This window comes from Aotus nancymaae, unplaced genomic scaffold (assembly GCF_030222135.1).
Source record: "Aotus nancymaae isolate 86718 unplaced genomic scaffold, 86718_ANA_hifiasm-v0.15.2.pri h1tg000049l, whole genome shotgun sequence".
NCBI lineage: Eukaryota > Metazoa > Chordata > Mammalia > Primates > Aotidae > Aotus > Aotus nancymaae.
In genome coordinates this window covers 8,685,138-8,702,706 of record NW_026988463.1, presented here as the reverse complement: position 1 = coordinate 8,702,706, position 17,569 = coordinate 8,685,138, and the positions used below count along the sequence as shown (strand labels likewise).

Here is a 17,569-nt window from a genome sequence, read left to right as displayed (position 1 = left end):
TTCTGTTAAAAAACAAAATGTATCTGCCCCTGCAACTCTCTACCCCACTTCTTTTATGATAACATGCTCATTGAGGAAGATACCAATAAGCAACATGGAAAAAAGAAAATTTAATTTTCTACCCAGTGATAATGATTTTGATGTCATCTCCCACTGTCTGTATCCTATTTACTGACATAAGATTATTAATTTTTTGGGGGGCATAAAAGGATGCCATTGGGAATGTCATCTCAGATCGTTAACTATCATCAGGTTTAATGGCTTCACAGTGACCTGATGGGCGGAGATGCCATGGAGAAGCATGGAAACACTGTGGGTGTGGCGGCAGGCTGGGGCTTCCATTTTCAGCACCCTCTCTTGCTTTGAGGAAGCAGTTGACACATTGTGAATGGCTCTGTGAAGAGGTCCACACATCAAGAGACTAAAAGTTGCTTCTGGCTGACAGCCCCCAAGGAACTGAATCCAGCCACAACCCCGTGAGTGGGCCTGCAAGTGAATCCTCCAACCACCGAGTTGAGCCGTCAGAGGAGACCACAGCCCCAGTTGACAGCTTGACTCCACCCTCATGACAGACCTTGAGCCAGAGGATCTGGCTAAGTCCCCCCTGGATTCTCAACTCACAGAAACTGTGAGATAATAAACATGATCCCAAGATGCTAAATTTGGGGGTATTTGTTATGTGGCAGCAGATAACTAACACAGTGGCTCAGGTCCTGGAGCCAGCCTGGCTTAGCTTGAAGTCTGGCTCAGCCAATCACCAGCTCTGTGGCTCTGGTAAGTTACTTAATTTCTCTGACTTAGAGTTTCTTTTACCTTATGGAGTGGTGGTGAGGGCTAAATGGGTTAAAAGTAAGCTGTAATTCCTATCATTTTTTAACCCTTCCCCTGGTTGCTACTTGCCTAACAGCAGCATATGAGAGGGCACATATTCCTGTATCTTTGCCAACACTGTGTTTTAGCGTTCTTAAAAAAACATATTCTGGTTTAGTAGATATGCCAAATCAATAAGTCAAAAGAAAAGACAAAATCTCACTGTATGGTTTTCCAAATCATAAATCTGCCAAAACTCCAGCCAAGAAAATGCAGAAGAGGTAAAAGTAAGGAACTCTGTGATTTAGCCATTTCTATTTTATTTATTTTTATTTTTATTTTTTTGCACTGTGCCTGTATTTCCACGCTTGTAAAATGGGAGTTAGGACACTTCCACCTTATTGTAAATACAATTGAAGTGCTTTCATAGGACCTTTTTTTTTTTTTCTTTGAGACGGAGTCTTACTCTGTTGCCCAGGCTGCAGTACAGTGGAGAAATCTCGGCTCACAGCAACCTCCACCTCCTGGGTTCAAGCAATTCTCCTGCCTCAGCCTCTCAAGTAGTTGGGATTACAGGCACCTGCCACCACGCCCAGCTAATTTTTGTATTTTTAGTAAAGATGGGGTTTCACCATGTTGGCCAGGCTGGTCCTGAACTCCTGACCTCAGGTGATCCGCCTGCCTCAGCCTCCCAAAGTAATGGTATTATAGGTGTGAGCCATTGTGCCTGGCTCATATGAACCATTTCTTCTAATGCAAGAAATTTGTGAAATAGGAAGGATACTATTATTAGACCCATTTTCCTGATGAGAAAACTGAGGCTTGGAGAAGTACTATCAGTTAGGCTCACTTGGCCAATGCATGGTGAAGCTGGTAACCCAATCATATGAATCTTGATCTAGAGCTTTTCCCATGGTGTCTCCTTAGGAAGGCTCAGATGTCCTTGAGAATGACCTTTAAAGATGGTGCCACATGGGCCACGAGGCTAGAGCTCCACAAGAACCACATCTCTTTATTCACTGCCACATCCTCAGTACTCAGCACAGTACTTGGCACATAATAGGTGCTCAACAGCCTTTGTTATGAAATGAATGGATCGTCTGTGCTAGACTCTCTCTCTGACCTGGAACCCTCCATACCTACATCTTTCTGGTTTATTTTAACATCATTATGGGTAAACATTAATATGCTTCTCTTATAAATAAATAAAGCAAAACCTTGGCCAGGTGCAGTGGCTCATGCCTGTAATCCCAAGACTTTGGGACACCAAGACAGGCGGATCACTTAACATCAGTAGCTGGAGACCAGCCTGGCCAACATGGTGAAACCCCGTCTCCACAAAAAATATAAAAATTAGCCAGGCATGGTGGTGGGTGCCTGTACTACCTGGGAGGCTGAGGCAGGAGAATCGCTTGAACCTGGGAGGTGGAGGTTGCAGTGAGCCAAGATCGCACCACGCACCACTCCAGCCTGAGTGACAGAGCGAGTCTCCATCTCAAAAAAGAAAAAGAAAAAAAGAAGAAAAACCTCAAAAGCCATCGATAACTTCTCAATACTATCAAGGTCAAGAAGAATAAGGAAAAGACTGAGAAACTGTCGCAGACTGGAGGAGACCATGGAAGAAGTGGCAAATCAATGCGATGTGGGTACCTGGATTGGATCCTAGAGCCGAAAAAGACATTAAAGAAAAAATGAGTGAAAGCCGAATAAAAGTCTGGAGTTTGGTTAATGGTAATGCACCAAGTGTAAGGCCAGTCGCCTTGCCGGGAGCTTGGACACACCCACCCCCATCCCCGGCTAGAAACCACGTCACCACTCCATGCCCACTTCTGCACTCAGCACGCAAGCTCTGCACTCAGCACCTAGCCCATCGTTAAACTCCCCCACGCCCACTTCTGCACTCAGCATGTAAATCTGCACTCGGCACTGGCCTCTGCACTCAGAACCTAGCCAACTGTTGAAGAACCGCGCCAAAATTTAAAAGAATTCCCGCCAGAACCTGCCCAATAGCATTTTGCCCCTTCCAGGTCCCACTCCCCCTGGGCGCCTCGCTCACCGGAAATCCCGCCTACCTGCCAACGGCAGCTTGACCCCGCCCACATCCTGCTTCCCCACAACCAATCAAAACGTCTCTACTCCCTATAAAACTCCACACCCAAGAGGAGTCAAGTGCGACTTCTCCGGCCCCTCCTGTCGGACTGCAGAACCTCGCCCAGGAGCCGATTAAATTTCTTTATTTCAATAACTGGCCTCAGTTGCCTCATTCAAACCTCACTTGCTTCATTTAAACCTTACACCAAGGTCAGCTTCTTAGTGTCTTTAAAAATTTATTTATCTATTATTACTATTTTAAGACAAGGTTGCCCAGGCTGAAGTGCTGTGGTGTGATCATGGCTCACTGCAGCCTCAAGCTCCCAGGCTCAAGCAATCCTTCTACTTCAGCCTCCGGAGTAGCTGAGATTTGTAATCTCACATATCACCATGCCCAGCTAAGTTTTGTAGTTTTCGTAGAGACAGGGTCTTCCTATGTTGCCCAGGCTGGTCTCAAACCCCTTGGCTCAAGCAGTCCTCCTGCTTTAGCCTCTCAAAGTGCTAGGATTACAGGTGTGAGCCACTGTGCCCAGCTAGTTTCTTTCTTTCTTTTTTTTTCTTTTTTCTTTTCTTTCTCTCTCTCCTTCCTTCCTTCCTTCCTTCTCTTTCTCCCTCCCTCTCTCCCTCCCTCCCTCCTTCCCTTCCTTTGCTTCCTTCCCTCCCTCCCTCTCTCCCTCCCTCCTTCTTTCCTTCCTTTCTTTCTTTCTCGATACAGAATCTTGCTTTGTTGCCCAGGCTGTAGTACAGTGGCGCAATCTCAGTTTACTGCAACCTTCCCTTTTAGGATTCAAACGATTCTTCTGCCTCAGCCTCCCAAGTAGCTGGGATTACAGGTGCCCACGACCACACCAGGCTAATTTTTTTTGTATTTTTAGTAGAGACGGGGTTTTACCATGTTGGCCAGCCTGGTCTCAAACTTCTGACCTCAGGTGATCCTCCTGCCTCGGCCTCCCAAAGTGTTGGCTTTACAGGAGTGGGCCACTGTGCCTGGCCAGCTAGTTTCTTAGTGTTGATAACTGCATCTTGGTGATGTAAGATGTTAACAAGGGAGGAAACTGTGAGAGCCATATAGGGTCTCCCTGTAATATCTTTGCAACTTCTCTGTAAATCTAAAATTAATACAAAATAAGATGTTTATTTATTTATTTATTTATTTATATTTTTTGAGACAGAGTATCACTCTGCTGCCCAGGCTGGAGTGCAGTGGTGTGATCTCAGCTCTCTGCCATCTCCACCTCCCGGGTTCAATCGATTCTCCTGCCTCGGCCTCCCGAGTAGTTGGGATTACAGGCATCCACCACCACACCTGGCTAACTTTTGTATTTTTAGTAGAGACAGGGTTTCACTATGTTGGCCAGGCTGCTCTCAAACTCCTGACCTCAGGCGATCCACCTACCTTGGTCTCCCAAAGTGCTGGGATTACAGGCCTGAGCCACTGCATCCAGCCAAGATGTTTATTTTAAAATAAAGCCTGCTAATACTCCTTAGGGAGGGGCGAACACACCCAGCACATACACACCAGCATTCAACATGCAGACCAAGGACACGGCTAGCAGTTTGTCTTCAGAAGGCGGCAAGGCCTGACTGTTGGGATCCAGCCCAGACACAACCTAGAAAGTAACGAAGGTCGGCGGAGACAAAGAAATTAAGAAACAAGAGTAAGAGTGCATAAAGGTGGGCTCCCAGGGGGCCCAAGCGAGTAGGAGGATGCAAAGGCCCGAGCACCGGAGACCCTCACACACTATTGATTGAGTGTTTAAACAAAGAAGCATGTGCTCAGGGATGTGAGGGGTGAAAAGGAAGCGAAGCATCATGCAGATGACCTATAGCTGTGGCGGTCTGGCATTTCCTTTGAAGGTACAAAGCATGCTCTACTTTAGATACAATCAGTAATCAGATAGGGAAAAGGCTGCGGCTTGAGCCAGCAAGTCTGGCCACATTCTGGTGCTTCCAAGAGGTCTTCCTTGCTTTGGACACGAAGCATGGTCTTCCATTAACTCCCATCCTGTGCCAGATAAGCAGGTCATGCGTCAGCCTTTTTCCCAGCACCTGACAACAAGGGACACTGTGATGACAAGCACAGGGGCTCTGAGAGAGCTGGGGACAGACTGGAGGCTCATTGGTCTTTCTGAACCTATGGCATGGCCAGGCCCAAGCCAGGCACTTTATATCTCTGTGGGAGACCAATCTGGGGGCATCCGAAGGGAGGCTCTTGCTGGGACTGTCTCCCAGAGCCACACGGAGGCACATGGAGAAGTACTCAGCATTGGAGCCAGACAGAGGTGCATGCAAGTGGCTGTGTGACCTTAGGCAAATGGCTTTGCTTCTCTGAGCCTTAGTTTTCTTACCTGTAAGATGAGATTCACTTGAGCCTTCCTTATGGGACTATTGGGAGGGAGGGAGATCTCAGAGGTCAAACAGAAGGAAGAAGGGGCCAGTGCAGGTGGCCATGGGTGTGGGGTGGAGTAGGGGTGAGACATTCCTAAGATGGTGTCTCCTGTCCAGTGATCCAGTGACCTTGAAGCACAGTTGGCCTTTAGGTCAATTTCAGAGATGTTTATGGCTTTCTTTGTTCCTTAGCAGCAACCCCAGATGTGTGTTTTCCCCAGTGGTCCCTGCAGAGATGGCCTGGGACCATCTGGCTGTGGAGGCCATCACCTACCTGCAGGCAGAGTGGCTCCAGGGTGGATCCAGTCCCATCCCACTGAGGCACTTGGGACAGGATCATATACATGGCCGAGATGGGAGAGGGAAAGGAGGTGGCGATGGTGATAGTTTTATGGATAGTGGGTGATATGGTTTGGCTGTGTCCTCACTCAAATCTCATCTTGAATTGTAGCTCCCATAATTCCCACATGTCACGAAAGGGATCCAGTAGGAGGTAACTGAATCATGGGGGTGGGTCTTTTCCATGCCACTCTCATGATAGTCAATTGAATAAGACTCACAAGATCTGATGATTTTATAAAGAGCAGTTCCCTGCACATACTCTCTTGCCTGCTGCCATGTAAGACGTGCCTTTGCTCCTTCTCACCTTCCACCATGATTGTGAGGCCTCCCCAGTCAGGTGAAACTGTGAGACCATTAAACCTCTTTTTCTTTATAAATTACCCAGTCTTGGGTATGTCTTCATTAGCAGCATGAGAACAGACTAATACAGTGGGACAGTCCCAGAAACACTCAGTTGCTGGTCCCTTTATCCCCAAGGGCCCTTCCAGCCCAGGAATCCCTAGTCTGGATGGTGTCTTCCATTAGGATCAGTTCTTGTCAAGACCCCCAGGGCTTACCGGGCACCAGCAGGCGGTAGCTGTGCTGGAAGCTGCAGGCCAGGCGCCGGGCGAGCAACATGGAGGCCATGACCCCGTGAGGGACAGGGACACCCTTTGTGGGCTGCCACCCTGAAAGAAACCAGAAATGCAGGTTTAGGCTCATGAAGACTACTCCCCTCCAGGTCAAAGATCCCATCCCCACCACTTCCCACCTAGTGGAGAAGGTTCTTCTAACATTGTCAAATCCTTGGATTTTATACTGAACATGTGCTTTATATATTAGCCCAGGCAAGGTGGCTCACACTTGTCATCTCAGCACATTAGGAGACTGAGGATCTCTTGAGGCCAGGAGTTCCAGACCAGCCTGGGCAGCATAGCAAGATCCCATCTTCACAAAAACTTTAAAAATCAGTAGGGTGTGGTGGTGCACACCTATAGTCCCAGCTACTCAGGAGGCTGAGGCAGGAGGATCGCTTGAGCCCAGGAATTTGAGACTGCAGTGAGCCACAATTATGCCACTGCACTCCTGCCTGGGTGACAGAGTGAGATCCTGTCTCAAAAAAACAAAACAAAACAAAACAAACCCCCAAAACTTATTATACTTAATACATATTTTAATTCACTATTTTTTTTTTTTTTTGAGCTGGAGTCTTATTCTATTGCCCATACTAGAGGGCAATGGCTCGATCTTGGTTCACTGCAACTTCAGCCTCCTGAGTAGCTGGGACTACAGGTGTGTGCCACCATGCCTGGCTAGTTTTTATATTTTTGTATTTTTATTTTTTTGGTAGAGACCAGGTTTCACTATGTTGGCCAGGCTGGTCTTGAACTTTTGACCTAAGATGATCTGCCTGCCTCGGGCTCCCAAAGTGCTGGGATTGCACGTGTGAACCACCGGGCCTGGCTACAGGTGTGAACCACTACCCCCGGCCCTGGTTGCTATTCTTACTGGGAGCCTGGAGCAGCCCCCATCCTTCAGTTTGTTTGTTTCCTTTTATCATCTCCCAGTTCTCTCTCCCCAGAACACCATCTATATGTGTTTTCTGTGCATCTTTCTGTTTGTAGATCTTTCTGCTAAAAACCTGTTTTGTTATTTGGCATGCGTATTTTTTACATAAACGGTATTTTATCTCAGAACAAATATTGTATCTCAGAACAACGAGAGCACCATTCACGTGTCATTCCTCTTCACAGACCCTGTTTCCCCGTCCTTTCTGTGTGACGCATACTGCACAAAACGCTTTATATACAGTATGATTAATATTTGCTCCTATTACTAACATGACAACCACGCTCCATGGTCTTTTTACAGAGGAGGAAACTGAGGCACAGAGAGGTTAAGTGGTGGATCTGAAAGCAGAATCCAGATGTGTGTGACCCCAGAGTCAGCAAACCTCATTTAGCTCAAGCACTCCATCAAAATCCATCTATTTATTTTGCAACAAATACTTCATTGAGTGCTGACTTTGTACCAAGTACTGTTTCTCAGGCTAGACATACAGAGATGAATGAGACAATCATGGAGCTTACATCCTCAAGAGGAACAAAGAAAGTGAAATGAATCATAACATGAACAAGGGCATCATTATGGTGGGGATAAGTGCCTTGAAGGAAAAGTGAAAGATGCTAGGGGCATGATTTATCAGGCTTCCTTCATGTGCCAGCAACAATGGGGCAGGGATGATTATCCCCATTTTTCAGATGAGGAAACTGAGGCTCAGAAGTGATGTATTTTAACCCATGTTCACTGTAGCATTATTCAAAATAGCCAAGAGGTGGAAGCAACCTAGATGTCCATTGACAGATGACTGGAAAAAAATATGGCATATCCACACAGTGGAATATTATGCAGCCTTAAAAAAGGAGGAAATCCTGTCATACGCTGCAACATGGATGAGCCTGGAGGACATCACGCTAAGTGAAATAAGCCAGTCTCAAAAGGTCAGATACTGCATGATTCCTGTTACATGGAGCATCTACAGTAGTCAACCTCTTAGAATGGAAAGAGGGGCTGGGCACAGTGGCTCATGCCTATAATCCCAGCACTTTGGGAGGCCAAGGTGCGTGGATTACTTGAGGTCAGGAGTTCAAGACCAGCCTGGCCAACATAGTGAAACCCGTCTCTAGCAAAAATATAAAAATTACCCAGGCATGGTGGTGCACGCTTGTATTTCCAGCTACTCGAGAGGCTGAGGTAGAAGAATCACTTGAACCCTAGAGGTGAAGGTTACAGTGAGCCAAGATCATACCATTGCACTCCAGCCAGGGTGACAGAACAAGACTCCAGCCAGGGTGACAGAACAAGACTCCAACTCCCCCTTGCCAAAAAAAAAAAGGATGTTCTTTACTGTGTTTAGAGTTTCGATTTGCAGGAGGATGAAGTTCTAGAGCTTCATTATACCAAAAAAGTGCTTATACTACCATACTGGATACTCAAAAATGGTGAAGAAGGTATGTTCTATGTTAAGTGGGTGATTTTTAAAATCACAATTAAAAAAAAAATAAGTGATCCAGGAAAGACATTGTTGTTGAGGTTGACAGACCTATCAAGGACAACTATCACAGCTTCCAGTGCTTTGACAAAACTCAGGTGTGTGGCCTTCTGGTCCAATGTCTGTGATTTCACATTGCTGGAGCAGGCATTGCATCCCTGAGTGTTGCAGCTCTCTATAAGTTTGCTGTGGCTGAACCAAGAAAGAAGACATATGCAGAGGTGATGAGGACAGGGGTATTGTTCAGAGTGCAAAGTGATTTTGGAATATAATGAATTTCTTTGGGTTGAATTACCTAGAAGTTTATCACTGACCTGTGTTCCTGAACTATGAAATATGAAATTGTAGGCTAAGAAATAGTTGTTTTTTATGGGCCAGGTGCGGTGACTTACTCCTGTAATCCCAGAATTTTGGGAGGCCAAGGCAGGTGGATCACTTGAGGTCAGGAATTTGAGGTCAGCCTGGCCAACACGGTAAAACACCCTCTCTACTAAAAATACAAAAGTTAGCCGGCTGTGGTGGCACAGGCCTGTAATCCCAGCTACTCAGGAGGCTGAGGCACAAGAATCGCTTGAACCTGGGAGGCGGAGGTGGCAGTGAGCTGAGATCACACCACTGCACTCCAACCTGGGCCACAGGATGAGGCTCTGTCTCAAAAAAAACAAATTAGAAATAGTTTCTCTCGATCAATAAACAATTAATGAGTACTCTGGACAGTAAATAAATTAAAACAACTTATTTTTTAACAAAGAAGCCATATAACTTTCCCAGGACACAGCAAGTTGCTGGTGGAGCCAGCGCTGGGGTTGAGATACCTGGCTCAGGAGTCCTGGCTTATGCCTAATGCATGGATTTATGTGAGTTGTGACACCTGAAACTTACTCTGTGACAGACCCTTCTCCTTATGTGGCCCTGGCTTGGGCTGCCCAACTCTACCCAGCCCCACAGTGGATAGAAATTCCATCCTGGACATGGGTGAAGACCAGGAGGGTTCTCTCACCCCTCTGCTCCTGTGATGACAGCATGTAGGAAGTGCCAACCAGAGGTGAGGAATACAGACCTAGAGAGATTCCACAGTTGAAGGGGAGGACTGAATCCAAGGAGGCAGAACAGGGCAAAGATGAATGACAGGCTGGGTTCAGAATACAGGTGCTGGGACACACATGGGCTCAGCAGCATGGGGCAGAAATGGTGTGGAGAATCAGGCACCGAGCCCAGGATGGCAAGTTGGCAGCACGCTGTGGCTGCCCACAGAGCTAACAGAATGTTGGCTGTGTTATTAGAAGGAAAGGGTAAATAAAGGAGGGAGGTGGTTGCCATTGATACATTTGTTCTACGAACATTCATGGTATACCTACTGTGTGCTGGACACAAGGGCACACAAAGATCAGAGGCCATTCCTGCCCTCCATGCATTATTGAGTACTGGGCACTTGCTATGTGCAGGGTCTCAGATGGTGCTGCAGGACCATCTCCTTTCATCCCCAGAGCCCTAGGAGGTAGCTCCTAGAAGACAGAGGCAGGTCATTATCCTGTCTTCAGGCAACTGAGGTACTATCATGGGTGGGGTGGGGTGGGTGCAGGAACTATCTTCTAGGGTGTCTGCTCCGCAGACCAATCCTCCCCATTCTCAGACACTTCCCTGTGGAAAGTAAAAAGTTCCTCTTCAAAGTTTCCTTTCTGGTTAAAGAGTAAATCATAAGTGTGCTAGTAACTCTTTGTTAAGTCCTATCCTATGTAGCTGTTAGACATGCTTACAGGCACGTAGTATATTCTATGTCCTTGTACTTTAACCAAGATATCTGTGTTAGACGTGCTCACAGGCACGTCCCAGCTCACAGCCTATGCCCCTTACCTGTTTAAAGAAGTTTTAAGTTGTTAGCCAATAGGGTTTTAGTTTAAATTGCGAGGTCTGGTTCCAGCCAACGGAGATCAGACACAGCAATAAGGACGACCCCAAATGCACAATGGATAAATACGTCTGCTTTTCCTTTGTTCATTGTACTCTCATGGCAAGATGGCTACCAAGGGTACTGTTCCTACAGGAAGTAAAACTTGCTTGCTGAGAGATTGTTTGTCTCAGTGCTAATTTTTCTTTGTGGCACCAAGCCTCTGTTTCCACCATTCCCTATTCCTCTACAGGGGTGCAGACCTGGCTCTACTGGCTGTGGTTGACTAGGCGGGGCTAGGCCAACGTCCTGACACCCTCTACCTACTGAGATAAGCCAGCATTCAAACAGGGTCTTTTTTTTTTTTAAGGCAAAAAAAGGCTAGACAAAAGAAAGACTAGAGTGCAGTGGTATGAACATGGCTCACTGTAGCCTTGAACTTCTGGGCTCAAGCAATCTTCCCACCTTAGTGCCCCCCAAGTAGCTGAGACTACAGGCATGCACCACCATGCACAGCTAATTTTTAAATATATATATATATATAAAAGAGACAGGGGACAGGGGTCTCACTATGTTGTCCAGGCTGGTCTCAAACTCCTGGGGTCAAATGATACTCCCACCCTGACCTCCTAAAGTGCTGGGATTATAGGCATGAGCCATGGTGCTCAGTCAGTGTGAGACATTCTGAAGGGTACATTGTTCCCCTCACTTTGCTCAATCATCCTTAGAAGTAGGGTATCTCCCTGTTCAGAGACGATAAAAGGGAGGCTCAGAAAGCTTATGACATTTGGCCTCAGTCATAGGCTTACCTGAGACTGTCTGACCCCCAAAGCCCCTGCTTTACTCACTGTAACATCAGTTAATCCAGCTAATAAAACACCTAGCTGTTTTTGTTTTTGTTTTTGAGACAGGTTCTGGCTCTGTCACCCAGACTGGAGTGCAGTCGTTTAATCTTGGGTCACTGCAACCTCCGCCTCCCCCAGCCTGAGGCCATCCTCCCACCTCCCAAGTAGCTGGAACTACAGGCGAACGCCACCATGTCCAGCTAATTTTTGTATTTTCAGTAGAGCCAGGTTTTTACCATGTTGTGTAGGCTGGTTTTAAACTCCTGAGCCCAAGTGATCCTCCTGCCTTGGTCTCCCAAGGTGCTGAGATTATAGGCATAAGCCACCGTGCCCGGCCCCTCATGTTGTTGATATGAGGCTTCATGAATAAAAATTACCTAGTTCAGAGAATAAGTTTTATTGCTTTACACCAGAGGAAACCTTCTGAGAAAGTGTGGGCTTGGAAAGTGTCGTCATGAATTAACTGAGAAACCACATTCTTTTTTTTTTTTTTGGAGACGGAGTCTCCCTCTGTCACCCAAGCTGGAGTACAGTGGCACAATCTTGGCTCACTGCAACCTCCGCCTTCCAGGTTCAAATGCTTCTGCTGCCTCCACCTCCCAAGTAGCTGGGATCACAGGTGTATGCCACCACGCCTGGCTAAGTTTTTGTATTTTTAGTAGAGACAGGGTTTCACCATGTTAGCCAGGATGATCTCTCTCTCTCTTTTTTTTTTAAAGATGGGTTTTCACCATGTTGGCTAGGGTGGTCTCGATCTCCTGACCTGGTGATCTACCTGCCTCGACCTCCCAAAGTGCTGGGATTACAGGCATGAGCCACCACGCCTGGCCAGCCGGGACAATCTCAATCTCCTGACCTCGTGATCTGCTCGCCTAACCCTCCCAAAGTGCTGGGATTACAGGCATGAGCCATGCACCCGGTCCTAAACTCTTTTCTTAATAACTCAATGGATTTTTTTTTTCTATTCTAGTATATCCAACTCAATGCAAGCCTATTAAGTTAGCAACACAGCAGCTATGTAGAAAGTGCAGCTGATGTCTTTCCCTTAAAACCACTTGTCTCAAACAGGGAGCACTGAGGCTTCACACAGTGAAGCCATTATTGTTTTTGAAAATCTGAGGATCTCAGAGAACTCAACATTTGAATACTCTGCAAAAGTGAGAGCCAAACCCACACACTTTCAATTACAAAATGACACACTGGAAAATATACCGTGGTGACATTTTGGTGGCCTGCAGTTGAAAATTGACCTTATAACAAAATTTGATCTGTTAGACATTAATTCTTAGCACAATATATTTCAAATAATTGGAAGAGTTAATGCCATTCATTCACCCCCTATCACCCACTAATTCAATCAACAAAAGTTCATTAGGCACCTGTTACCAGCAAGGCACTGTATTGTTTAGATATCATCTCTCTGTCTCTCTGTCTCTCTCTCTCTCTCTCTCTCTCGACAGGGTCTCCCTCTGTGTCTCAGGCTGGAGTGCAGTGTGGAGATCATGGCTCACTGCAGCCTCCACCTCCCAGGCTCTAGCAATCTCCCACCTCGGCCTCCCAAGCAGCTGGGACTAGCAATCTCCCACCTCGGCCTCCCAAGTAGCTGGGACTACAGGGATATACCACCAGGCCTGGCTACTTTAAAATTCTTTTTAGTAGAAATGAGGTCTTGCTACATTGCCCAGGTTGGTCTAGAAATCCTGAGCTCAAGTGATCCTCCCATCTTGGACTCTCAAAGAGCTGGGATTATAGGCATGAGGCACTGCTCCCGGCTAAGGCATCACTTCTCTTAGGAGAAACTAAGATGGGCAAAATGCTTTCTTTCTGAAGCTCATTAGTGGCAGAGAACTATGAATGGAAAAAAATGGAAGAATTTAATGTACAAGGCTGTTTTACCCATCATGTGAATAATTTCTTAAAATAACCCAGCATGATATGTACATAAAAATTTTCCAGTTCACTATCAACAACAAATTCTGCCTAAGATAGAACAGAATCACGACTATTTTGCTGGTGTGAGTGAGGTGCTAAGGGAACACGGAGAGATGAATTCTGGCTGGGGTGACAATGCCAGGGAGGTGTTACCTGAGCTGCACCTTCAAAAGTTAGGAGATTTCAGAAGGCAAAGAAGAAAGCAGGGGTAAGGCAAGTGCTCAGAGGTGTATGATGACATGGTGGATCTAAGAATCCTGGTGCACAGCGTTAGATATAGCGAACCTCAAGTTTCTCTTCAAGGAATCAGTATGTCAGTATGTTCAGCTGTCTTATTCTTTAATTCTCTATTTTAAAGTTTAACTTCCTTGTAGTTCCCATAGACAACCTTCTCCACCGGTTCTAATCAGTAGTTCACATCTGTTTCCTTGGCCCCCAGCTCTGTCCTGACTCATCAGGGTCACCTGCTCTAGTCACCTTTTTTGACCTAGGTTACCCCTGGCTTCCTGCTCTGACCTGCCTATAACCATCCTTTTTGCCAAACCACCCACCCTGCCACTCCAGCTCAGACCTCTGTTCTCTTTAAAATAGCCAATCGGGATTAGTCTAGCTTGTGCAGTCTAACCCTAGCTGATAGGGGAATGACACAGCAGTAGGCGTGACCCCCATCAGACATAAGTACCTCTTCCCATCCTTGTCCAGGCATGCGGCCACCATTGCTTCATCCGTGAGCCATACCCTTCTATAGAAGTAAACTGCCTTGCCGAGAGGATTTATCTTCGAGTGCTATTTCTTTTGCAGCATCGGAATTTTACTTATAACAACAGTGAGGGTGGCTGTGGTAGGAAATCATAGAGCACTGGGAGGGAAGGACAGGGTGCGATTAGCTGGAGCCAATCCCCGGCAATAATTCCCAGGCTGATCTTGATTGATAGGGCCCTCTGGAGACCCTCTCAAAGGGAGGAGGGAGCCCAGCTGCTCTAGTCTCATCCAGAACAGTCTGCGCTCCAGCAAGGGATACAATCAACAAAGCGAAGAGGCAACCCACAGAACAAGAGAAAATATTTACAAACTACCCCCGTGACAAGGGATTAATAACCTGAATATACAAAGCAGCTCCAATAACTCTATAGAAAAAAATCTCATAATTTGATCAAAAAATGGACAAATGATTTGAATAGACATTTCTCAAAAGAAGACACACAAATGGCAAATAAGCATATGAAAAGGTGCTCAACATCACTGATCATCAGAGGAGGCAAATCAAAACTACAAAGAGCTATCATCTCACCCCAGTGAAAATGGCTTACATCCCAAAGACAGGAAATAACAAATGCTGGCGAGGATGTGGAGCAAAGGAAACCCTTGTAAATTGTTAGTGGAATATAAATCAGCACAATCACTATGGAGAACAGTTGGAGTTTCCTCAAAAAACTAAAAATTGAGCTACCATATGATCCAGCAATCCCACTGCTGGGTAAATACACAAAAGAAAGGAAATCAGTATATGGAAGAGATAACTGCATTTCTGTGTTTTTTGCAACACCGTTTACAAGAGCCAAGATTTGGAAGCAACCTGAATGTCCAACAACAGATGAATGAAGAAAATGTAGTTCATACACACAATGGAGTACTATTCAGTCATGAAAACAATGAGATCCAGACTGGATGCGGTAACTCACACCTGTAATCCCAGCACTTTGGGGGGCTGAGGCAGGTGGGTCACCTGACGCCAGGAGTTCGAGACCAGCCTCACCAACATGGTGAAACCCCATCTCCACAAAGATACAAAAATCAGCTGGGCATGGTGCTGCACCCCTGTAGTTCCAGCTACTTGGAAGGCTGAGGCAGGAGAATATTTTGAACCCAGGAGGTGGAGGTTGCAGGGAGCTGAGATCGAGCCACTGCACTCCAGCCTGCGTGACAGAGTGAGACTTGGTCTCAAAAAAAAATAAGAATGAGATCTAGTCATTTGCAACAACATGGATGGAACTGGAGATCATCATGTTAAGTGAAATAACCCAGCCACACAAAGACAAGTGGCGCATATTCTCACTTATTTGTGGAATCTAAAAATCAAATAAATTGAACTCACGGACATAGAAATTAGAAGTTACCAGAGGTTACCAGAGGCTGGAAGGGCAGTGAGGGGTTAAAGCGGGGGTGGATAGTTAATGGGTACCCAAAAAATAGAAAGAATAGAAGAGTCTGTGCTGAGGCAGCCTCCTAGGGAGGGGCAGGGGACATGCAGTCAGCATGTCAATGAGATGCTGGGGTCACTGAGTTGGGGAGAGGGTTCTCAAGGCAGGTATGTCAGAGGGCACCCACTGGGGTGGGAGCTGATGCAGAGTGAGAAGGCAGGGATTAGCTCCTAAACCCTCAGTCCTAGAGTTGGCACGGCCTTTTAAGAATTACGAGTTCCTCAAAAAGTTAAGCATAGAATTACTGCCATATGACCCAGCAATTCCACTCCCAAGTATTAGGTTGGTGCAGAAGTAAATGACTTTTGCATCAACCCAAAGAATTAAAAACAGAGACTCAAACAAATACACGTACGTGCAAATTCAGAGCAGCATTATTTACAATCGCCAAAAGGTGGAAACAACCCAGATGCCCATCAACAGATGAATGGATAAACAAAATGTGGTCTACCCTTACAATGCCATATTATTCAGTCATAAAAAGGAATGAAGTTCTGACACACGCTACAACATGGGTAACTCAGAATATTTTTTATGCTATATGAATAAATGCAGAGGTAAAAGGCCCCATATTCTATGAATCCATTTACAGAAACCTTCAAGAGTAGGTAAATCCATAAAGATAGACAATAAATTAGTGGTTGCCAGGGGCCTGGGAGGAATAAGAGGTGACCAGTTAATGGGTGTGGGGGTCTCTTGGGTGATGAAAAAGATCTGGAATTAGATAGTGGTGGTGGCTGCACAGCATTGTGAGTATTCTAAAAGGCTCTGAATTGTGCACTTAAAAAGGTTATATGTCATGCTTACCTTAAAAATGAAAAAGGGATTATGGAGTTGGCTCTCTTTTGTAGATGGGAAGAGAGAGGACCAAAGGAGTGTGTGTAGAGTAATGACACACTCTGATCACACAGACTTATTCTTGAATTTCCACCTGCTACAGGCTGTGTGACCCCAAGCTTGTCGCTTTTTTTTTCCCCTGAGACAAGGTCTGGCTCTATCACCCAAGCTGGAGTGCAGTGGTGCCATCTCGGCAACCTCTGCCTCCCAGGCTCAAGTGATCCTTCTGCCTCAGCCTACCGAGTAGCTGGGACTATAGGCACATGCCACCACACCTGGCTAATTCTTGTATGTTTTGTAGAGATGGGGTTTCGCCATGTGGGCCAGGCTGGTCTTGAATTCCTGACCTCAAGTGATCCAGTTACCTCGGCCTCCCCAAGTGCTGGGATGACAGGCGTGAGCCACTGCGCCTGGCCCGATGAGATTATTTCTAAGGCCCGTTCGGACTCTGAGAAACCACCTGGGAAGCGTGCTAAGAGTTCCATCTTACTGAGAATTTGCCACAAAATTCTCCCCAAGACTTATGCCTACCTGGAAGTGGCATTAGTATCTCCCTGTTTTATTCTACCAGGCCCTTTGCAATCTGCTGGACCCTGGATGAGCACATCTGGGGAAAGAAGCAGATGAAGGATTCCTGGTTGAGAAGGGAGGTGCTGTCAGAGGACTGGCACGCCCTGAACTTGTGACCAAGGAGGTTGGAGAAATCCGAAAATCTGAAGTGACAGCAGGCTGGGTGCTGGCCCTCCTGGTCTCTGAGATCCCGAATCTCCCCCATGCATTTCCCTAATCTCAGTTCTTAACACAGCACGCTACCCTTCCCTTGAGCTCTTAATTCTCATATGACTTGTGTTTGCTTAATATTTTTCTTTCTTTTTCTTTTTGAGACCGAATTTTGCTCTTGTTGCCCAGGCTGGAGTGCAGTGGCACTATCTCAGCTCACTGCAACCTCTACCTCCAGGGTTCAAGCGATTCTCCTGCCTTTGCCTCCTGAGTAGCTGGGATACAGGCATGCGCCACCAAGCCCGGCTAATTTGTTGTATTTTTAGTAGAGACAAGTTTCTCCATGTTGGTTAGGCTGCTCTTGAACTCCTGACCTTGTGATCTGCCCGCCTCGGCCTCCCAAAGTGCTGAGATTACAGGCGTGAGCCACTGTGCCCGGCTGACATTTTTCTTGAAATCAACTTGCTTTTTCAATTTAAAAAAG

General features: G+C 46.3%; 1 protein-coding gene across 4 annotated transcripts in view; it reads right to left on the bottom strand.

Moving 5' to 3' along the window:
- The window catches only part of ABAT (4-aminobutyrate aminotransferase), a 114,269-nt gene that overhangs the window by 47,414 nt on the left and 49,286 nt on the right, over positions 1-17,569 (bottom strand). For 3 of the 4 annotated variants that reach the window (XM_012448277.2, XM_012448275.2, XM_012448276.3), the window contains exon 2: positions 6,189-6,299. In XM_012448277.2, the coding sequence (XP_012303700.1) occupies positions 6,189-6,258 (70 nt within the window). In that variant the 5' untranslated portion in view covers positions 6,259-6,299. Of the gene's footprint in view, positions 1-6,188; positions 6,300-8,419; positions 8,468-17,569 lie in introns of those variants that run through there. The other variant, XM_064362442.1, reaches the window with a different exon arrangement.